Source organism: Myotis nattereri (assembly GCF_964212035.1).
Source record: "Myotis nattereri genome assembly, chromosome: 10".
Classification (NCBI taxonomy): Eukaryota; Metazoa; Chordata; class Mammalia; order Chiroptera; family Vespertilionidae; genus Myotis; species Myotis nattereri.
In genome coordinates, this window is record NC_138085.1 from 22,616,630 (window position 1) to 22,639,888 (window position 23,259).

The 23,259-nt window shown below is 43.4% G+C and overlaps 1 protein-coding gene across 1 annotated transcript in view; it reads left to right on the plus strand.

The window, feature by feature from the left end:
* TMEM131 (transmembrane protein 131) overlaps positions 1-23,259 on the plus strand; it is a gene marked incomplete at its 5' end in the record, with an annotated part of 200,920 nt that overhangs the window by 164,630 nt on the left and 13,031 nt on the right. Inside the window, 10 exons of the mRNA XM_081100672.1 lie at positions 1,192-1,343; positions 1,786-1,928; positions 2,357-2,543; positions 3,595-3,780; positions 4,809-4,967; positions 5,568-6,148; positions 14,758-14,927; positions 18,100-18,227; positions 21,082-21,206; positions 21,396-21,545. Coding sequence (XP_080956798.1) covers positions 1,192-1,343; positions 1,786-1,928; positions 2,357-2,543; positions 3,595-3,780; positions 4,809-4,967; positions 5,568-6,148; positions 14,758-14,927; positions 18,100-18,227; positions 21,082-21,206; positions 21,396-21,545 — 1,981 coding nt within the window. The remainder of the gene's footprint in view (positions 1-1,191; positions 1,344-1,785; positions 1,929-2,356; positions 2,544-3,594; positions 3,781-4,808; positions 4,968-5,567; positions 6,149-14,757; positions 14,928-18,099; positions 18,228-21,081; positions 21,207-21,395; positions 21,546-23,259) is intronic.

Consider the following 23,259-nt stretch of genomic DNA (forward strand, 5'->3'; position numbering starts at 1 on the left):
AAAACAATATGTAATTATATATTGAATATGTGTTTTCCAATGGTCTTAGGTGACCCCTGTGAAAGGGTTGTTCGACCCCCAAAGGGGTCGCGACCCACAGGTTGAGAACCGCTGTTCGCCCCTTGCACAAATTTTGTGCATCGGGCCTCTAGTGTATAATATAAAATGTGTCAATCAATTACCCAGAAGAGTTTATTTAAAAGGAACCTGTTTGTTTACCAACCATTCAGGGCACTCAGAATATTCTGTTGTCTAAGTAGACATTAATGGAAAAGAATGTTAGACACAGGAAAAAATTAGCCCTCAGATGCAAGAGTTAAAAAGTAGTGTGCTGCATTAAGTCATTGACTCTAAGTTATGTTTGAGGAATCCTTCCGATGCAAGTAGGTGGATCTGCATGTATTAAACCTAACTGCCAAGTAGAGTAGAAAAAGCCTACAAAACTCACTTTCCTTTCACACAGTACAGAGCCATGAAGCTCACAGACGCTTCCTACAGAAAGCTTAAACTTAATGTTGCTTAAACGTCAGAGCAGAATATTCTGAAATGTGAACTATGATTTTTTTAATAATCTGTAACTGGCTGTCAAGAAGTCATATTTTGATTATTAAACTAAGCTATTCTTTAAACTTAAATCATCAAGTGTTTATGAAACAGTAATTATGTGCTTATATTAGCTTTCAGAATAAAAGTCAGAGATTAACATGAATTGGAAATATTTTCACAAATAAAATATAGGATGCAACCTTAAGACCCTTCAGCTGACACCTTCAGAGGGAGGAGCAGGACAGCAGGGATGGCAGGCGGGGACGGCGGCAGCAGGACCTGCAGTGCTGGTGTTGGTTACACAGCTGCTTGCTTGCTTTTAAAACACTGAGTTATTTATTTTAGGTTTGTGTAGTTTTCTGCATGTGTGTTATATTTCAAAATTAAAAGATCTCTATATAAAAACATGCCTAGTACAAACATGAAGAGTTTAGACACCTGTCCCTGTCAGTGTCCTGGGGAACAAAGCCCATTTGGGGGCTGAATGCACTGGCTGCCCAGCTCTAGTGTTTAAATTGTGGCAGGTAATGTTTACATATTTAATCAATTCAAGAAGCTGGTAATACTGATACTGGGCTGTAGATGGGGTAAAGGAAAAAACATTTTTCCAGAGACTTGACTAATGACTGCCATTTGTTACCCAAGGCTCATCCACTGCAGAGTTCAGCTGGGTTCACAGAGGGCCTCTCTCGACATTTCATCTTGAACCTCATTTTAAAACCTGGAGAGAAGAGGTCTGTCAAAGTAAAGTTTACTCCCGTTCACAACAGAACTGTTTCCTCACTGATCATAATCAGGTACGGCCTGGGATGTGAGTGCGCTGTGATTTTTAGCACTTCTGTAGAAGTTGTTACTTGATTTGTGTCCATATGAGTTTGCATATTTATTTATGGATATGTTTTTTGGCTTTGTCCAAGACACACAACGGCTGATGAAAGTTACTTTATGATTATGTTCATAGCTAAAGACCTGAATTGTGCTTACTGTGCATGTATGGCTTTTAAAAATAAAAAACCCTTGCTTTTCTTTGTGGAAATATTTTTTAATTCTTAAAGTATAAATGTCTCACTCTTAAATTTATTGTATTAATTTCCACATGGTGGTTTATAAAATAATAGTAAAAATTATGGATCAAAATATTGTGTGAATATAATAGGAGAAAAATCTGTAGTTCTTTACTTGATCTTAGCCAAACGGCCAAGAAGTGATGAAAAATCTGTAATTCTTGTTCTTGCATAGAAATAACCTGACTGTGATGGATGCTCTGATGGTCCAAGGACAAGGAACAACCGAGAACTTGAGGGTGGCAGGCAAGCTTCCTGGTCCAGGGAGTTCTTTACGCTTTAAAATCACAGAAGCATTATTAAAAGATTGTACAGATAGTGAGTATTGCTAACAGGTCCCGGGCACAAATTTCAGCATTTGCTTTCAACAGTAAATAAGTCCAAAAACAAGAACAGTATTTCTGTCGGTGCACATGTGCATATTAGTGATGAATACTTCAGATTTTTAAGAAAACATCCTGACTTGCTTTCAGGGTTGTTTGATTTGGATTTTAAAAGATTTAAAGTACCAATATTCATTTCATGCCTTGGATGACGTACTCTGATGTAAAAGATAAGCATGATCAAACTTTGGCATCTGAAAGGGCCTGTGAGTGGAGAACTTCCTGCGGAGTATGGCAAAGCTGGGCTCCGGCACGAGGAGGTGCTTCCTGGGCACCAGACGTGTCCGGGGAACTTGCTCATTGTTTGGGCCTGGAGCACGTGGCCGCAAGAGTTACACTCACTCCCCGTACTTCTCCCCTTAGGTTTGAAGCTGAGAGAACCGAATTTCACATTGAAAAGAACATTCAAAGTAGAGAATACAGGACAACTTCAAATTAACATAGAAACCATTGAAGTCAGTGGGTACCCATGTGAGGGATATGGCTTTAAAGTTGTTAATTGTCAAGAGTTTGCACTAAGCGCCAATGCCTCTAAAGACATAATTATATTGTAAGTATTTTCTGATAAGGTATAATGAGTCAGTAGCTTCTCATTAACTTTTTATACTGGAGTTATTCACACTTGGTGCAAATATGTTTTCATACTTACAAAAAAGGGTCTTTATCCACAAATGTATTTACTTGGTGTTTTTGTTTTGTTTTTCACTTAATCTTTGTTTAAGTTATTTTTTGATAGCTTGGTTTCAAAATTGTGAAACTTCTAACCCCAGAGTGGATGAGATAGTCTTAGAAACCAGTTTCAAAATTATTTTCCGGCTTGTGTTAAAGCAGAAGGTGTTGGCGGCCTCAGCAACAAAGCAGACACATCATCCATGCCGTTTTCCATGTTGTACCATGTATGAACATGTGGGATTTTTGTCAAGACAGTTTCAATTCCTGTGTTGGTGATGGTTGCAGCGTATTTTAACTAATTGATAAGTTGTCATGTTGTAAATTTTATGTAATAAAATATAACCTGTCCCCTTAATTGAATGACAATGTCATGATCTTGAGTGGACATTGTCTTAACAGGGAACTGCATTCATCACTCTGAGTAAGGCACAGTGCTTGGCACTGACAGGTCCAGTGAGGAATAGCACACCTTTCCTCGGGTGCACGTCATCTGGTTGGGGAACATACAGTTAACAAAAATAAAAATACAATAATTGGGCAGAAAGCCGGACTGCAGGAGACAAAGAAAAGATCACTGGGGCTTGGACAGCATTTTTTAAAAGCATCATTGGGAATGTATCCTGGGAAAACTGTGGATTTAGAGAAAGAAGAAGGGAAGGGAAGGAAGCTCAGAAACTACTTTCTGAATTAATAATTACAGGAGCAGGTTGTTACTGTTTTTATGTTATTTCTCCTTATCCACAGAATATAGTTGTTATTGTTATTAAACTCATGGGAAACTTTCTCCATCTTAAAATAAGGAAGGTGAATAAAAGTGTTACACTGAAATTCTGTGTTATATTTCAAAGGCGTATGGGACTGGTAGTATATTTAAACTGCTTGCAATATATTAGTAAAATTTGATCTTAACTGCCGTTATTCTGTTTTAGGTTTACTCCTGATTTCACAGCATCTAGGGTTATTCGTGAACTGAAGTTTATAACAGCCAGTGGCTCTGAATTTGTGTTTATATTGAATGCATCCCTTCCGTACCATATGTTAGCAACCTGTGCAGAAGCCCTACCCAGACCCAACTGGGAGCTGGCTCTGTATATCATCATCTCAGGAATAATGAGGTACTTGTCTTCTTTCCAGGTTGGTATTCAGCATCACTGGGCATTGTTCAAGTGCCCACCATGTGCCAGTCGTGTTCTGAGTGTCAGGGGTCCTCCATGAACAGACAGGTCCAGCTTACGTACCTGCTAACACAGTCCAGCTTATATATCTGCTCCACATCTAGTAGAAGCAGTCAAAACTGAGCATTTTTTGGTGGCATATACCAAAAACAACAGTCTTTCTGATTTTGCAATTCACTATATAAATTAAGTGCATGTTAATTTCTTAAAGGAAAAAAACACTCCTAATATATCAGTTATGTGACTTGGGCATATGTGATTTACCCTACAGTGTATTCTTCTGGAGTCTCACCTAAGCAACAGAAAACTGATTAGAAATTGTTTTTAAATCCTTAGCATTCTTTTCTTCCCCCAGTATATTTCTTTATGTGTTTTAAGAATCAGATATAGTCTAACCCACATATCCTTTAAGGGAATAGAGTTGACCTAGAGTTAAAACTAAAAGAAAAGATAAAACCTGCTTTTGGTAAAAGGAAAGTATCCTTTAGTGACTGATCTGATACAAATAATTACTTCCCCCTTATAAGCCTTGTGTAAATTGGCATTCTATAAAAATTTGGTACACAAACTTTTATCCATAGTGCTTTGGTTTTTGACTGGCCCATTAAAAACTTTCATAGGCATCTTTGTCTTTTATATGATACTAGAGGCCCGGTGCACGAAATTCATGCACAGGTAGGGTCCCTATGCCTGGCCAGCTATCAGGGCTGATTGGGGCCTTTTGGCTGCTGGGCAGGGCCTTCCTTCCCCTGGCTGCCAGTTGCTGTCTGGGGCCTTTCTTTGTTCCGTGACGCCACCTAGTGGTCAGGCAACGTCATAGCAAGCTGTCGAACTCCCAAGGGGACAATTTGTATATTAGCCTTTTATTACATAAGATTGTACTTTGCCAAGAAATTCTGCCTTTAATGTCAAATTGGATTACTCTTGCACTAACACATGAACCCAATTCTCCCTCTCTGTCCCCGCAGTGCCCTGTTTCTTTTGGTCATTGGAACGGCCTATTTAGAAGCTCAAGGAATTTGGGAGCCATTTCGAAGACGGCTGTCCTTTGAGGCCTCAAACCCACCCTTTGATGTGGGAAGACCATTTGATCTCAGGAGAATCATTGGTATTTCATCTGAAGGAAAGTATGTTCACAGGCTGGAAATAAATTCTCTAGAATGTATAGATTTGGCTGATGTAATTAAATGAAAAATGCCTTTTATTTTTATTTTTACCCAGGGCGGAGGGGATCTTAATTCTAATTACTTAATATGCTGCATGTAGCTCTCAGTTACTAAGAACTAATAGCTAGTAATCATGTTTTCATTATATTGGTGAAGGTTAAAATATTCTTAGACCCTGACTTGATTTCTAAATTTTTGATAGAACAGACCATATAGAGTTGTGAAAAGTATTCCTATTCTTTTTTTTTCCCATTGATTTTTAGACAGAGTAGAAGGGAGGGGAGAGACAGAGAGAGAGACACATCGATTGGTTGCTTCCAGTACCATACGTGGATCAAGCCTGCAACCGAGGTACATGCCCTTGACTGGAATTGAGCCTGGGGCCCTTCAGTCCGCAGGTCAGCGCTTTATCCACTGAGCCAAACCAGCTAGGACGAGTATCCTTATTTCTTGTTGTTTTTAGAGTATTTATACTGTGATGGCTTTACCGATTAAATAAATATTTTTAATCTAAGAATTTGTAGGTTGCTATTTACTAATTGCAGTTCCTCCTTTTTTCAGCTTGAACACACTAAGCTGTGACCCCAGTCATAGCCGGGGGTTCTGTGGCCCAGGGGGCTCGTCATCACGACCTGGTGCAGGAAGTCATAAGCAGTGTGGTCCGTCAGTCCATCCACATAGCAGTCACAGCAATAGAAACTCAGCTGACATGAACAATGTCAGAGCCAAAAACAGCACCAGTACCTCTAGCAGGACTTCTGCACAGTCTGCTAGCAAAGCAGGCACCCTGGTCCTTGACTCCAACACAGTGGCCCAGGGTCACGCAGCAGGCAGAAAGTCCAAAGGAGCAAAACAGAGCCAGCACAGCAGCCAGCACCATGTCCATAGCACGCTGGAGCAGCACTCTCCCCCTCCACCACCACCAGTGCCTCAGCACCAGGAGCCACAGTCTGGAAGGCTGTCACCCACCCCACTCATGCATCCTTCCCACCCAGAACATGCCAGCAGCACAAGGCACAGCTCAGAGGACTCAGACATCACCAGTCTCATAGAAGCCATGGACAAAGATTTCGACCACCATGACTCCCCAGCCCTAGACGTGTTTACAGAGCAGCCACCATCACCACTGTCAAAAAGCAAAGGTAAGTACTATTCTCACTGTGGGAACAGCACACCACGTGAGGGGGAAGCCAGTGCATGTCTCAGGAGCTATTGTGGTCAGAGGTGAGACTCACAACTAATTCAGTAGGTGCTCAGATATTTCTCCAACATTGGACATCAGCTCTTCCTTGTCAAAATGCAAATAGAGGTAGCCATTTGTCATAAAAGATACTTGTGTTTCTTAGATTACTGGCCAAATTGAGAAATTTATTAGACATCTACTGTTTTCCTTTTAGCTGCCTGTGTTATTATGATAGATTGAGTTTGTTTTCAATTATTAAAATAATTTTTAAAACAATGCTAAAATGGAGATCATTTTAACTCAAAAATAGTATTTCTGTACAGCCTGCTCTTTAGAGCAGGGTTTGGCAAACTACAGCTGGTGAGCCAAATCACTACCTATTTTGTAAAATAAGTTTGTTTTTTGTTTTGTTTTAATATTTTTATTGATTTTTTTTTTTTTTTTTACAGAGAGGAAGGGAGAGGGATAGAGAGTCAGACACATCGATGAGAGAGAAACATCAATCAGCTGCCTCCTGCACACACCCCCACCGGGGATGTGCCTGCAACCAAGGTACATGCCCTTGATCGGAATCGAACCTGTGACCCTTCAGTCCACAGGCCGATGCTCTATCCACTGAGCCAAACAAGTCAGGGCTGTAAAATAAGTTTTATTGGCACATAGCCGTACCCATTCGTTTATATATTGTCTTTGGCTGCTTTTGTGCTGCAACAACAGAGTAGCTGCAACAGAAGCCATAGGCTCCACAAACTTGAAACTATTTACTGTATAGCCCTTTCAGAAAAAGTTTGCTGACCCCTGCTTTGGAGTTCTGCGTACTCTGTTAGTTGTCTTTTGCATGGTAACAGAGGATTCTCTCATAGTTCCTATGGGTCAGGCATCGGGGTGCAGCTCAACTGGGTTCTCCAGCTCTCACAGAGCCGCAGTCAAGGTATTGGCCAGGACTAAAGTCATAAGATTCAGCTGAAGGTGGATCCGCTTCCGAGCTCACTCAGGTGGTTGATGGCAGGATTCATTTCTTCACAGCCTGTTGGACTGAGGGTCGCAGTTCCTTAATGGATGTGGCGAGCAGCCTGCCATGGGTCCTCTCCTTAGAGCAGCTCAAAACAGTTGGCTTCCCCAGAGCGAGCAAGCAAGAAGGAAAGAGAGAAAATAAGCTGGCAGGACAGAAGTCTGTATCTTGTGACCTACTCTTGGAAGTGACATCCCATCGCTTCTGCAGTACTCTGGTCATTAGCAGTGTGGTCCAGCCCACAGTTCAGGAGAGGGAATTCCATAAGAACACATATACCAGGAAGTGGGGTCCCTGGGAGCCATCTTAGAAGTCTGCATGTCACACATACATGCACAGGTAGACTAATAGGTAACTTCCAAAATCAAATGTAAAAAGCAATAAATGGCCTAGCTGTACTTACATTAATCCTTTATATCCTGAACTCTTTTGCATCTTCCTTTCCTATGGCAGCCATTCCAATGCACATTACTCCTAGCCTATTTAAGTACCTCCCTCACTAATGTACCAAGGAGGTTTGCTTTTGGTTTACATAGGGAATAGGGAACTCATAGCCCTAAGAAACCTGACATCCCCACAGTCCAGGAGTTTTCTTACAGAGAATTTCTTATCGCAGTGATGTGGAGTCCTCTTAGAAGTACATGCATTTAGGACATCAGAATTACAACTAAACTATAGAACAACAGTCACTCAGAACTGCCTGAAATATAGCTGAAATGGAAGTCCTACAACCAACAATACAGAAAAGAAGCCACATAAAGACTGCTAGCAGGGGCAGAGACAGTGAATGAGTTAGTCCCACACCCACATGTGGTAGATAAAAATCGGGAGGGATATCTCGGCAGTGGAGGTCCCCAGAGGAGTGAGGGGTCCCAGCCCAGGGTTCCAGAGCCAGAAAGAGAAGTCCCTATAACTTCTGGCTTTAAAACCCAGCAGGGATTGTGAGACAGAGGGCTGCTGGAGTCCCAAACAGTTCCTCTTAAAGGGCCCATGCACGGACTTACTCAGACTCACTCTGTCTAAGCTCCAGCACTGGAGCAGCAGGTCAAAAAGCACCAAAGCTACAGAGGGAGGAACTGAATTGTCCTGCATCAGAGTGAGAGCTGGAGGGGCAGCTTTCTCCCAGAGAGAAGTACTGGCATAAGCCGTTGTTCCTTCTCTGGTCCCTCCCCACCACAGAGACAGCAGGCAGGTGCCATATCTGAGTCTTCATTAACCTAGCTAACATTGTTCAGCCCGCCCTGTTGATTCCCTGAGACCCCACTCCACCAACTTGCAGGCCCATCCAAGCTGTTTCCAGTAGCTTTTCCATACAAATGACCTGTCTTGGCTCATGCTTCAGACTTTCCTAAAATCTCTCAAACAAGCAGCATCTGAGGTTGTTGTGCCCCATAACTCTCACTCAGTGGCCCCAGGCCTGGCATTAGCAGTAACCTTGGTAACCAGGTAGCCTCTCTTGGGTACTTCTAGTAGCAGTACCATCTGCACAATGCTTTATAGATCATTTCTGGAGACCCTGGACAGAACACAGGCAGCAGTTGACCTTGGACTGCGCCTCCCAGGAGGCCCAGAGCCAATACACACAGTGGACAGCTTCAGATCATGTCTATGGCCCACCCAACCACCTCCACAAGTAACACACTCATGAGGCAAACTCAGAGGGCACCAGAGTCCTGTGCCATGGGTGGGCCCTGCACAGCTAATCCTCCACCATGGTTCCAGCCAGTCCTTGAAGTTGATCAGCATGAGGGTAAATTCCTCCTTTTGAGGTGCCAACAGCAATCAAGGCTCAACTACAACAGGATGGTGTACAAAGCCCACATGGAGGGTGGTATACCCAGAGAACCCAGCCCTGGAGAATGGGGAGGCTGTGCCACTGGACCCTATAGGACAGCAGTCACCAACCGGTGGTCTGTGGACCACTGGTGGTCCATGATGTCTGAAAGGTTGGTGACCACTGGTTTAAGGAAACCTTTGGAGCAGCGGTTGCCAACTGGTGGTCCACAGACCACTGGTGGTCCATGAGGTCTGAAAGGTTGGCGACCGCTGCTATAGGATACTTACTATATTAGGCCACTATATGAAGCCTGGGAGATATAGTAGTTCTACCTAATATATAGAAACAAACTCAGGAAAGTAGCCAAAATGAGGAGACAAAGAAACAAGTCCTAAGTGAAAGGACACACACAAAAAAAAAACTAAATGAAGTTAATAGAGTTCAAAAACCATGGTTATAAGGATGCTCAAGGAACTTAGGGAGAATGTCAATAACATTAAAAACATGAAAACCATAAGAATGAACCAGTCAAAAATGAAAGATACACTAACTGAAATGAAAAATAAGGTACAGGGAATCAACAGTAGAGAAGATGAAGCCTAAAATCAAATCAGCGATTTGTAATATAAAGAAGCAAAAAATACCCAATCAAAACAGCTAAAAGAAATAATCCCCTCAAAAAAGTGAGGATAGTGTAAAGAGCCCCTGGGACCACTTCAAACATGCCAACATTCACATAATAGGGGTGCTGGAAGGAGAAGAGAGAAAGCAAGTAATTGAAACCTATTTGAAAAAATGACAGAAAACTTCCATAACCTGGTGAAGAAAATAGATATTTAAATCCAGAAAGTGCACAGAGTCCAAAGCAAGATGGACCCAAAGAAGCCCACACCAAGACACATCATAATTAAAATGCTAAATGTTAAAGACAAATAGACAATCTTAAAAGCACAAGAGAAAAAGCAGTTTGTTACCTACAAGGAAGCTCCCATAAGACTGTCAGCTGATTTCTCAACAGAAACTTTGCAGGCCAGAGGAGATTGGCAAAAAATATTCAAAATGATGAAAAGCAAGGGCCTAATACCAATGTTGCTCTACCCAGCAAAGCTATCATTTAGAATTGAAAGACATATGACGATTTCACCAGACAAGAAAAAGCTAAAGGAGTTCATCACCACCAAACCAGTATTACATGAAATATTAAAGAGTCTTCTTTAAAGAAAAGAAAAAAGATAAAAAGTATGAATAAAATGGCAATAAATACGTATCTATCAATAATTGAATCTTTAAAAAAAACAAAATAAGTGAACAAGCAGAACATAAACCAAAAAAATCTTTAATCCATTTTGGTTTAATTTTAGTGAGTGGTGTAAGATATGGGTCCAATTTCATTCTTTTGCAAGTGGATATCCAGTTTTCCCAACACCATTTATTAAAGAGATTATCCTTTCTTGATGGAGTTTTTTTTAAAAGTGCTTGCATTTGGAGTTATAAAACAATAACATGTCTTCAGTATATTAGTTTCTTCCACAGAAATCTTTTTCTTGTTATCTCAGTAATAGAACTTATGTATTTTAGGGTAATTGTTATAGTAATATTAATAGTTAAAGTTTTTAAACTAGATCAAGTTACCTAATGTGTTTTTCCCCTATTGAGGGAATGAATAAAATAAAAGGATGTTATCTTTCTTATCACAAGCAAAGAGTTGAATAGTAAAATTGAATCCCTTGCTGCCTTTGTCTGAGATAGTCTCTAACCCGAAGGATAGGACTGTTCTCACTTTCAGGTTTATTCATCTAGAATGAGTAGGGAACGTCTGACCTGCAGGTCGAATAAGGTCTGGCCCTGCCAAGGCATTAGGGGTGAGTTAATTAGATATTTGACCAAATATAGCAGGCTAATGTTTAAGTTGATAATTTTGTATGGTCCATGAATTATGTTATAAATATCTAAATGGCTATTGGCAGAAAAAAAGGTTCCCCACCTCTGATCTAGAACATAATTTTAAAATTAAAGACTGTTTTTTAATTTTCACAGTGGTCATAGAGCTGATCTACTAAAAGATACTTCCTAATGAAGCATTACATTGGTGATTCCACAAGGACACAATGATCACAAGCTACACATCAGGGAATGGCAGGAGAGAATAGGAGATCAAGGGCTGGGGCTTCAGAAGGCACCCCAGGTTAGCTTTTCCAACTAGCCATATGAATGGATGAGAATGGCCAACCTGTTTGGGCAGGGGTGCACCAGGCCTCTTCTTACCTCCTGGAATCAGGACATGAAGACAGGATCCAGAGAGCTTGTCACATAAGCACTGGCCAACCAATGTCAGAAATTGTCCTAGCTGATTAGAATAGGCATGTCTTTAGCAGGCTTAATCTTTTCATTTGCTGTGGTAAATGGACTTAAAACCAAATAATTGTTGGTGATCAGAATTTCACCTGTCAAATGAGTATCCTCTCTTCCTTCCCCCCCCCCCGCCCCCCTCCAATTTAGGCAAGCAAATTACTGATATATATTTCTAAAAGCACCAATAGCCTAGGATTCATAGATTATATAAAGAAAATAATAGTGGTAGCTGTGCTAAAAAGAAGAGTGTATGTTCATAGATTATGGAAAGCAGCATGTTTTCTGAAGCAGGACAAAGCCATAAAAACAATATAATGCACACATCCTTTGAACCTGTGAGCTCATATCCGGAAATTTTATATCAGGAAATAATCTTACATACATTATACTTTATAATAGTGGAAAGTGGAAACTGCTTATATGTTAAGAACGGGGTTTGTAATTACAATAAATTAACTTAGGGCAGCATCATACAAAATACTTATACCTAGAGTCTGTCTGTGATACAGGAATTTGACAGATCATTGTCCACTTCCCTAGCTAGTTTCCTGTTTCCTTGCTGATGCAGTGGGGTCTGGCAGTGGTGAACATTTGTAAATCTCCCATTTTTCTCAGACAGGATGCTAGAATGAGAAATCCAGTCCTTGGCACATTGAGAAGAAAGCTGGAATAGAACTTGGGAGGATGGCTTTTAGGCCAGATGGGCCTCTTCTTTGCATGAGAAAAAGTGTGGTTAGCTTTTTAGAGTAAACAGCACTTCATGGTTCTAAAGAATGAGCACACTTGACAAGCATTAGTCTGCCTGAGGATGTGCCACAGCTTGGTCACGGTGCGCTTTTGGGGACTCTGCTTTTAAATGTAAATGAGACATTTTATTTTATTTGTTATTTTATTAATTAAAGCGAGATTACTGGTACAAAGGGAAAAGGAAAGTGTCAGGGTCAGATCTCTAGGGGACAGCAGCACCGATGGAGCGTCGGAGGACTCACTGTGCCAGGGGCGGGCACGAGGCTGGACAGAGGGCAGGAGGAGCGTTCCGTGGCATCCAGGAGAAGAGGCCTGTGGACTGAGGAGTGCTAGAGTCGTTGGCATTGACAGTTAAGGGGTCATTGCTCACCTTTTCAAAATAGCATTATTAAGGTGCTGGGGCAGAAGGCCAAGTGCAGCAGGTTAAAAAAGATGAATTTGTAGGTAAAAAGTATAAACTACTCTTTCATGAAATAATTTTGTGCCCAAGTTTTCAACTTAACTAGTGATTTATTAAGTATTTTCTTTTGTGTGCCCTGGCTTCAAGATTTGAGTGCAGTAAGAAAAAATACATATATCACTTTCAGCCCTTTCCTATTTATTAGGAGGTTTCAGGTTATTGTAAATACAGATTATTTCTACACAGAGCCTCTCACCCAGTGAACCTAGTCATGATAAAATGGTCTAACGGCAAGTGGGACATTCGTATCAGGGCTTGACCTTTGTCACATGGGGAAGACTTAAGGACTCAGTATCAACTACTGAACCTACAAAATCCAGAGTCCTGGGGCTAGTGGGGCCAGGGCAGGACCGTGCCTTCCCTCTGCCCAGGCTGAGGGGCGCTCCAGCTGTTCCGGGTGGGCCAAGGCTGGTACAGTTAAACCAGCTGGCCAATCCTTTCAAGACTTAATGTCCCAGTTAATGGTTTCAGTCTCACCTCCAGAATCAGTGGCAAAGTAGAGGACCAAGTGGCGTTTCTAAAAGTCAGAGCCTTACTGCTTTCCTAGGCCAGGCCCAGCCCTTTTTCTGTAAAGGGCCCGATGGTACTTATTTGAGGTTTGATGTGCCACAGACTGTGTCTGTCACATATGCTTCTTTGTTTTGTTTTTTAAACCCTTAAGAATATAAAAATTATTCTCTGTTCACAAGGCCTAGAGATCAGGCTACCGGTCAGATTTGGCTGGTGGCTCATAGTTTGCAACCTGTTCTACAGGCCAAAGTCTGAGTCTCAGGCGCCTGTTAACAGTGGCCATAAATAGCCTTTAAAGATGCTGTATTAAGTCACCATTGTCAAAAGGGTATATTTAGCAGTGATGAGTACAGAATGGGTTAGCCTGTGGCTCGGGCTCCTATGGCTTTCCCCAGCCTGCCCGTCCGCCCAGGTGGTCCTGCCTGCAGCACAGTCCAAGCTGCGGGAACCGGGATTTCTCTCCACGGTCGATTCAGGCAGGAACGAAGCTCCCGGAGGACAGGAGTGTGCTGCTGGTACTCACCGCTGCGTCCCAGGACGTGGCACAGTGCCTGGGAGACAGTGGGCACTCAGTTATGTGTGATGGGTTGATTTCTTATTTGTCTTGGGAACACCACATCTTTTCAAATATGGGCTTTCTGTAGGTGTGTTGTATGCTCTCCATGTGTGACATCATGAGCTATCTGCGTGCCAGGCACTGTTCTAAGGGCCTCACATGATTCTTCAGTTCAACCCCAGGAGGGCCGGCCTCCCCAGCTTACAGATGCGAGGTCAACATCGCGCGGCTGGGCACGGAAGAGCCAGGATTTGGACCCAACCAGCATGCCTCTGCCCTGGGGCTCTTGGCACCCCTCACCTAACACATGGGCTGCTCATCCTGTCACCATAGACTTTCATCTCCAGATGGATTTAAAATGATCTCTGGTGTTTACTTCTGTGACTTTTCAAAGCTGTATCGCCCTCTGTGGTCTAAAAAAGTATTCCAAGACAGACAGACAGATTGTCAGAACTACCGAGTTTACCAAAACTCATTGAACTATACACTTAAAATGGTTACATCCTATTGTACAAAAATTAGGCCATAAAGTTGATTTTTAAAATATTCTAATCTACAAGCCAAACATGATTTGGAAAGCTTTAATTACAAATCCTATATAATAAAAGGCTAATACGCACATTGTCCCCTCAACCGGGAGTTCAACCAGGGGGCAGGGCTGGCTGGCAGGGCCGGCTGGCCGGCCAACCTCCCACCGCCCCTCCCTCCGCCAGCCCAGCCCTATTGGCCCCGACCGGGCAGGCCTCTAGTAAATAATAATTCTCTAAGGAATGAAGTAGAGAAAGAAGCTTTATTAATAAAAAAACAGTCCGACCTCTTTAAACAAGTTTTAATGGCTTAATATTCTAAGCTGTTTAAAAATAAAGAGTTTGGCCCTAGCAGGTTTGGCTCAGTAGATAGAGCATTGGCCTGTAGACTGAAGGGTCCTGGGTTCGATTCCAGTCAGGAGCACATGCCTGGGTTGTGGGCTCGATCCCCAGTGGGGCCGGGGGGGGGGGGGGGGGGGCGGGGTGCAGGAGGCAACCAATCAATGATTCTCTCATCATTGATGTTTCTATCTCTCGCTCCCTCTCCCTTCCTCTCTGAAATAATAAAAATATACTTTTTTAAAAAAATGAAAGAGTTTGAAATTTTACTTTGATTTTTATCCCCAGGGAAAGGAAAACCTCTTCAGCGCAAGGTTAAAGCACCGAAGAAGCAAGAGGAGAAGAAGGGAAAGGGAAAGCCTCAGGATGACGAGCTGAAAGACTCGCTGGCTGACGACGACAGCTCCTCCACCACCACGGAGGCCTCCAGCCCCGACACAGAGCCCCTCCTGAAGGAGGTGAGCAGGCCGCAGCGCGCTCAGCGCGGGTTCTCCGCAGGACCAGCGTGTTCCGGTAGTGTGCGCTCGTGCCCTAGGATTAGCACGCAGGTTCACAGGCATGTCTAAGCAGGAAGCAGTCACAGCTCTGGGACACATTTCCTTTCCCCCGGGGAAGGACATGGGAAGCATGTTAACAAAGTAAAATAGTAAGAAGTTGGAGACACTGCTTAAAAGTTAGGGGCTATCTGGAATAACAGCTACTCTGACTTGTGAAATTTGTTTCAGATTTTAAGTATCAGAAGAGAATGAGAAGGAATTGTACCATTTTAATTAGACTGACTTTTCCTGTAAGATCAGCCCTGGCACAGGCTTCAGCAAGCGCGGTGCCCACAAGGTGGCGGTCACCCAGGATGGGGCTGAGCGAGCTCCGCACAATCAGTCCGTTGAGAGAGCCGCCTGTCCCCGGTCCTCAGTCCCCAGCATCAGGAGCAGCCCTGCGAGTGCCCGGTCCTAGTGGGCGCTAGGAAACAGGCGGGGGGCGGTGGGGTGGGGAGGTACCTGTTGTGATGTGTCTGAGGGTCTTGAGGTACAAGCTGTACACAGAAAAGGTAAAGCGGAATTCTGTTTTGGCATTCTTATTTTTAGATAGCTATATTTCAAAAGTAAAACATGCTAATATAGACATTATTGTAGACCAGAAGTTTTTTGTGGGTGTTTTTGTTTGTTTGTTTTCAGTTTTAACCTAATGGCTAGGGAACCATTTCTTTTTTTCTTTTTTTTAATATATTTTATTGATGTTTTACAGAGAGGAATGGAGAGAGATAGAGAGTTAGAAACATCGATGAGAGAGAAACATCAATCAGCTGCCTCCTGCACACGCCCTACTCAGGATGTGCCCGAAACCAAGGTACATGCCCTTGACTGGAATCGAACCCGGGACCTTTCAGTCCATAGGCCGACGCTCTGTCCACTGAGCCAAACCGGTTACGGCGGGAATCATTTCTTAAAAATATACAGTAGTGTCATCTACATATATTAATTTTTAAATAACATTTATATGTAACTGTTTTTCTTAGCTGCCTTCCCCTTTGCACCCTCACATTGCACAGTGCTCTGTGCACCTCGGCAGAGTTGGTAGCGAGTGTTGGACTTTGTGCTTTATCTCCTAACGCATGACTGCCGGGCGTAGAGCAGAACCCAGCAGTTTCAGTGACAGCGATGAGCACGCGGAAGGCACGTCAGCACACACTTTCTTCACAGCTGGTCCCCCTTTCCAGCATTTCTCCTCAGTGACCCCTCCAGCTACCCCGACTCCCAGCATTCTCACTGCACTCACTGCCATAGTTCCTGCCTCTCTGTTGTTCCCTGTCATTTGTGTCCGTACAGACACGGCCTCCATGCCTGTTCCCCTCTCCCGCTGCTCAGGTGTATCCCGCCCAACACTCTCTTAGGGTTCCTGTGCTCTTCCTTCTTTGTGAATGACCCATTTGCCGGCTGCATGTAATTTCTTCCCCCCTAGATTACACACTCCTGTGTTGATTGCAATTGTATCCTACTCATTTATTCAACATTCTGTACTGAGTGCCTAAGCGCCAGGTGTTATGCTGGGAGCTTGGGAAACAGCTGGACAAAGACCAAGTTCTTGTCCTCAGAGAGCTGAGTCTCCATGTTCTTGACGAGTCAGGTGCTCAGGAAGTGCTTCCTGAAGAACGCAGAGGGTGTTCCGCCCTTTCTCTGGTTATTTCCTCTTGACAGTTAAACGGTTGACTTGGTGTGACTTTTTAAAATCCAGGCTCCTGCCCTAACCGGTTTGGCTCAGTGGATAGAGCGTCGGCCTGTAAACTGAAGGGTCCCAGGTTCGATTCCGGTCAAGGGCATGTACCTTGGTTGTGGGCACATCCTGAGTAGGGGGTGTGCAGGAGGCAGCTGATAGATGTTTCTCTCTCATCGATGTTTCTAACTCTCTATTCCTCTCCCTTCCTCTCTGTAAAACAATCAATAAAATATATTTTAAAAATAAATAAATAAAAATAAAATCCAGGCTTCCTTAATAAGCACACACTGTGAGGCTGGACCCTGTGGGGTTGACTGTCACTCCCCATGTCCTTGTACCTCCCCACCCACAGCTGTTCCCTTTTGCTGCATGTCCCTCTCCTGTCTGTCCCCTTGTTAGTCTCAGTGCATCTCAAACTATCTTTGATGAAGAACCAGATTTTTAAAAATTGTGTATCTGTCATATACATTGTCCTGCTATAGGTGTGTTACGCACCCAGTCCATGTGCCACTCCCCAGGCAAATTGAGCAGCACCTGAGCAGACACATGCCATGTCCAGGAGACAAGACCCCCGGTTGGTGCTTGGACACCGCCAGTGTCAGGTTACTGTAAAAAAGTGTGAGTGGCTTCTAGACGTACCTGGTCACAGACCCGAAACAGCAGTTGCTGGGCCAGTCAAGCAGCACAGCTGTAGGGGGCAGTGTAGGCATGGCCTTTTCAGTCTGGGCTCCACACGCGAGCGAGGGAAGCAGCTCTTCTGTGCTACAGTCGTGGTCGCTGAGCATTTCCATTGTATCTCCCTCCTGCTGGACCTCCCAGCCCTCAGCGGAAGGGCCTCGGCCCTCTTGGTAAGCCCTTGCCTGGCACCAGGCGGGTGACCAGTCAATGCTGAGTAAGTGAATGAGTGAGCCCTCCCGTTTATGGTGAGTAGCAGTTAAATTAACTCATGACTCTATGGACAGTCACAGTGTCACTGTGAACACTCAGTGAATAGGCGTGAACACTTGTGTTCTTGGCTCAGCATTGAGCACATTGCCAGAGTGTTTATATTATAGTCCCAGCTGAACTTTTCTTGTAAATAAAGGCAAGGTTTTGCTCCCTAAGTCTGAAAAGTAAGATGTTGTCAATTTTCTGCTGCCAGTACCACCACACACCTCTGTCAGGATGTGGGTATAAATTAAAATCACACTCTTTATAACTCAGGCTCACAACAATACGTTTATAAAAGGTCAAAGGCTGAAAAACTGACAGAACCACATGCTTAAAATAGATTTGAAGAAAGGAGTTTATTGTTTTTATACATATGACATATACATCTGCTGCATCTTCAGTTTTGTATGCCTACCTTCAAATAAGACTGTATCAGTTATTTTTATTAGTCCTTCTCAGCAATTAAGTGTACTTTTTTTTTTACAGGATACAGAAAAGCAAAAGGGAAAACAAGCCATGCCCGAGAAACATGAAAATGAAATGTCTCAAGTAAAACAAAAAAGCAAAAAACTTTTGAATGTTAAAAAGGAAATCCCAACAGATGTGAAAACCAGGTGAGAAAAAGAAATGAGTGCAGAGAAATAAAGAGTAAGAGAAGTTACTGGTAAAACTAGGTAACGTGTTTGCTTGCTTGGTCTTTGGGGGTGCTTGCAACAAAAGCCCTGTGCTGTATCGCATTCCTCTCGCTTTTCTCTGATGCCTGATGGGCACCATTAGGAATGGCCCCATGCTTCTGATGTCAGAAACATAGAGTCTGTTTTACATACTCACACCTGTAAACCTACTTTTGCCCCACCCTATATACACATTTTTTAAAAAGAGATATCATTAAAAGGCATATACTATCACTTCCTTTTGGAATCTTTATCTGATTGGAAATAAATTTTTTATTAGGCAAAAAGTTGATCGTCTGATATTAATTAAGCCTGTAGTTTTAGCTCATTTGCTTTATTTAAAATTAGTCTTTAAATAGTATCAGTATTACAGGAATATCAGTATTACAGGAATCATCCCTGGGCCAGAACACCCAAATAGTATCAGTATTACAGGAATCATCCCTGGGCCAGAACACCCAAATCCTTAAATGCTGGAGCACTTGTTTTCCTCTGAGTCGGTCATGATGAAGCCAGAGGGATGTCTCGGCCTCTGCCTGCAGCCCCTCCTGCTAGACCCCAGGAGTCGACGTCACAAAAATCAAGGAGGTGGAGCGTTGGGCGGCGTGGCAGAGCTCGGGCCCAGGCATTCTTCAGCTTCACGCCTGCAGAAGCGGCCTGTGGCCCTGACAGTCCGAGGTGCCAGGGAGGAATTGGCTTCTAGAGAACCAGGGAGGCCCAGGGAAACCCTGATTTAAGATATCAGCTGTTGATCCTATTGTTTTCCAATTGCTTCTCAGCACTTTACACTTAGGGAGCAAATGTAATAACCTAACTTAGTACAGTGTTTACTAGAATAATTGTACTCTCATAATCTGCTCCAATAGCACACTCCCCTCAGGGCCTTTGGCGCCACATGGCACACACTAGCCTCCAGATCTGTAGGCACAGGGGAGCCCTACCCTTGCCCTCGGCTTCCTGCCTCCCTGCCTGGGGATTACCATGTATTACGTGAGTCAAAATAAAGTCTGGCGTCTGAAATAGCTTTCTGGTTTTTCCTTTTAGAAAGAATCGCTTAAGTTGGGTCTCACCCATTTATTCAGAAGCTTTAAAAAAGGTTTCTTAATGAAGATCATTTGGCTTAATTTGGAAAAGTATGATTCAGCAAAAAGAAATTAGTTGTCTGGCACCTTTTTTCTTAAAAACCAATTTTACAGTGGCACAGAGTCAAGCTTTGTATAAATGGACAGCCCTCATCCTCCACATTTATAAACCACTTACTTAAAAATAATTCACAAGGGTGTCTATGTCATGGGAGCTTTTGGTATTTCAAAAGATGGAGTTTTTAAATAACCCTGGCAAAAGTGGAAGGAGGACGGAAGAGTTATAAAGCTGTAGCATTAATAGTCTTACCCATAAAGGGTGGATTTGTTCATGTCATTTTGTTATCCTTCCTAATTCTGTTTTGGGTTACCTAAGACTCACTGGATTTTTGCTTAGTCATTTTACTAATTCAAAATGTAATACTTAATTCTGAGAGAAAATTTGTGAAATATAGAGAACAAAACAAGGTAAATAAAATGACCTTTGAGCTAGTACCTTACAACATTTTTGTAAATAGCCTTCATTAGAATGTATTTATTTGGTTATGAGATGATACTTTATTCTGTCATCTGCTTACTTTGGAGAAGGAGTGTGCCGTTGAATCTGGAAGGTTGAACCATCCCTGACCTTTGAGATCTGGTGCAGATTGGCTGCCTCTGGGAGGGAGACTGGGGTGACAGCAGAAGGAAGGCCATATGGTGCATAAGGATTCTGAAGGTGGCCAGAGAGTCCTGAATGGTGGCACACCTCGAGGGGTTGCACTAAGTAGGAAATGCCATAGACATATCTCTTGTAGCCTGTCTAGGTCAGATTTTCAATGAAAAGCAAGCTATGAGCTCAGCCTTGAACTGACAGCTCTGCGGCCATCGCCAGGAGCATGGTGGGGGTCTCTGATGATGCTTGGAAGAATTCTCATAAGGGGCCACTGGGCTCTGGGCTGTGGCCAGCCTAGTCCCATTGCTCACAGGCTGGTTTATATGCACTATCTACCCAATCCATTTCTCCTAGAGATCGCTTCTTGCCCATTAGACTTGAAGGTTTTTTGTGTGTGTTTTTTTTCTGTCAGGCTGTGGAAACTTAAAATAGTTCATCATGCCTCCCATTTCACCTTGGCAGACAGGAAGTTCAGGGCTGATTAATTATCCTAGTTACAGGTGTTTATGATGTTAAGCTTACTGCTAAACCTTTTAGAAAGCATATATACTCTAAGTAAAGATTGTATTTAAATGTTTGTCTAGGTTTACTCCTGAATTTCAAGAATAAAGACAGTTCATCTCTTCCCACTCACCCTAGGCAAATACAGCAGTTCTTCTACTCTGCAATGGGCTCTGCAGTTTTATAGATAGCCCAGGAGTTCAGCCTGGTTCATTCCATAGTTTCTACTACAAATGTCTTCAAAGTTCTGAATAGCAGAACCTTGAATCTCCATATTCAGGAACCCCACAAGTACTATAGCTGCAGGGAGAGAGTCAACAGCCCACAAATGGCAAGTTCCTGCTAATGGCTTTCTGCACATTACCTGCGGCAGGTGCTCTAAGAGGTGACTGCAAGTGCTGAGCTGTCTCCTGCGCAGCCTCAGCCTCAGGATGGGGCAGATAATGCTTCAGGAGCCAGATTCATAAAACACGCATTGAAAGTAGAGTAGTCAGTGACTCCTCTGCTCCACAGCAAAGGGACAAACTTAATTTTTTCCTCTATGCTTGTCTTTCAGTTGCTTAGAGCTACCATACCCTCCCCCATTGGAAAGTAAACAACGGAGGACCCTCCCAGCCAAGATCCCTCTTTCAGCTGCGCTGACCAGCAGCTCCAAGTCTCGGAATTCCCAGAAACCAAAAGGTATTTCCCTGATGGTTCAGACAGACACTTCTGTTAACAGTTGTTAGTTGTGAATTACCAGAGATACTAGTTAGTAGTCATGTGAAAGGCTGTGGTTGTGTTCTCTCCTCATTAGAAGGGTCATTGAAGTAGACCTGAAAGAAAGGAGTTACCGTTCATTAACAACTTTCTTTTCTCCTTTCTGTGCAGGTACAAATAAATTAGTGGATAACAGACCATCTGCCCTAGCGAAATTCCTCCCGAATAGTCAAGAGCTAGGCAACACCAGTAGCTCGGAGGGTGAGAAAGACTCTCCCCCGCCAGAGTGGGACTCTGTGCCGGTCCACAAGCCTGGCAGCTGTAAGTGTGGGCGCTTGGGAATCACTGTGGGCTTGACTACTCAGCAGGAACATGCTGCTTTTTTTTTTTTTTATTCTCACCCAAGTACATGTTCTTACTGATTTTAGAGGGAGAGGAGGGGAAAGAGAAAGAGAGCAACACCTATCGATGCTTCCCATATGTAGGAAATGGGCTCTGTGATCCATCTCCAGCACGGTCAGCTTTTGATGCAAACAGTTGCTGAATTTCCTCAGGGCAAACAGAATGTAGGGAGGAGGGAAGAAGATGTAAGAGCAAGGAATGGGGACGTGGGCCAGCATCATGGTGGAAACCCCCGAAGTGTCTGCCTCAGCAGACGGGGAGGTGGAGGCAACTAGAAAAGACCTCAGCCCAATTTTTTAAATGGCCCAATGGGAGAAAATAAGACCTAGGAGATGGATAAGGAAACAGGTGACCCCAGAGTACGCAGCCAATGAGGAACTGGAGGAGGGACTGAATAAACAGGCTGTGTTCCTTACCCCAGGTGTGCCTGTACAAACGGACACCCTCGAAAATGTATTAAAAGGCTTGTTTTCGCCATGCTTCTGTTTTCGCCATATTTCTCACACATATACACCCCAACTGGGGATCAAACCCACAACCTTTTGGTGCATGGGACGACACTTCAACCAACTGAGCCACCCGGCCAGGGCGGAACATTACTTTGAAAGGAGACCCAGTGTTTGGTTTCCTGGAGCTGGCTTCTACCAACCAGCAAAAGCCCGTTGTTAAACAGTCTGCCAGTTGTTATATTGTTGTAGTTTAATTGGTCATGGTGAGAGTATCCCCAGAGAAAATGCATTCTCGTGGTGTCACGAGAAAAGAATTTCAAGGGGCACATGCGTGGGAGAACTTTAAGTGTAGTGGCAAGATTTATTGGGGTGAAAAGAAATAATATGCCCTTGGAAATGTAGAGTGTGGGCAGGCTCAACAGCAGCTGCCCCTAGGGCCTTCCTAATCCTCCATATGTTTTCTAGGTTTCAGGAACAAGCGGGCTGTCTTTCAAACCATCCAACTCAATCTGTTTCCTAGTGTTTTTCCAGGGCTATACTGGGCTCTCCCCTGTCCAATCCCTTTCCTGAACCTTCTGGGGTTGCATGCCCTTATCCTATCCTTTTCCCAGGCTAGATTCCTCCCCATTTATAGTCATTATTTTGGCTTCTACTGCGCACGTCTCATAGTTTTGCTTCGCGTCATCTAGCTACTGCACAGATCTCCCCTTACTGGTTCTCCCTTCCCCCATATGGCTGTTGTTCCTGGGGAGACTGGAAAGCTGGTCTTGCTGCCCGGTTGGGAATTAAGTCCCCCTGGGGAGTCTGTGAGGCTGCAGCTTCTCCGTTCTTTGTTAATAACTACCTACCTTCTGTAATAAGAGTATGTGTGTAACCAGAGAAATAGCAGATGATTCAAGTCAGGTCTTTGTTTCCCAGAAGCTGGTGTACCCGCACATCACTGTCCAGTGTCCAAAATGGGAAGACCTATTTGGATTGGGCAGTCATTCCAAACAACTGCTTCTTTATGAGAATATTAATTCCACATTTCTTTTTTTCTTTTCTAGAATATATTTTTACAAATGTAAGACTTTTAATAATAATTATTATTATTGTTATTATTATTATTACTAAAGGCTCAGTGCACAAAAATCGTGCACAGGGGTGGGTGGTCCCTCAGCCCAGCGTGCACCTTCTCCAATCCG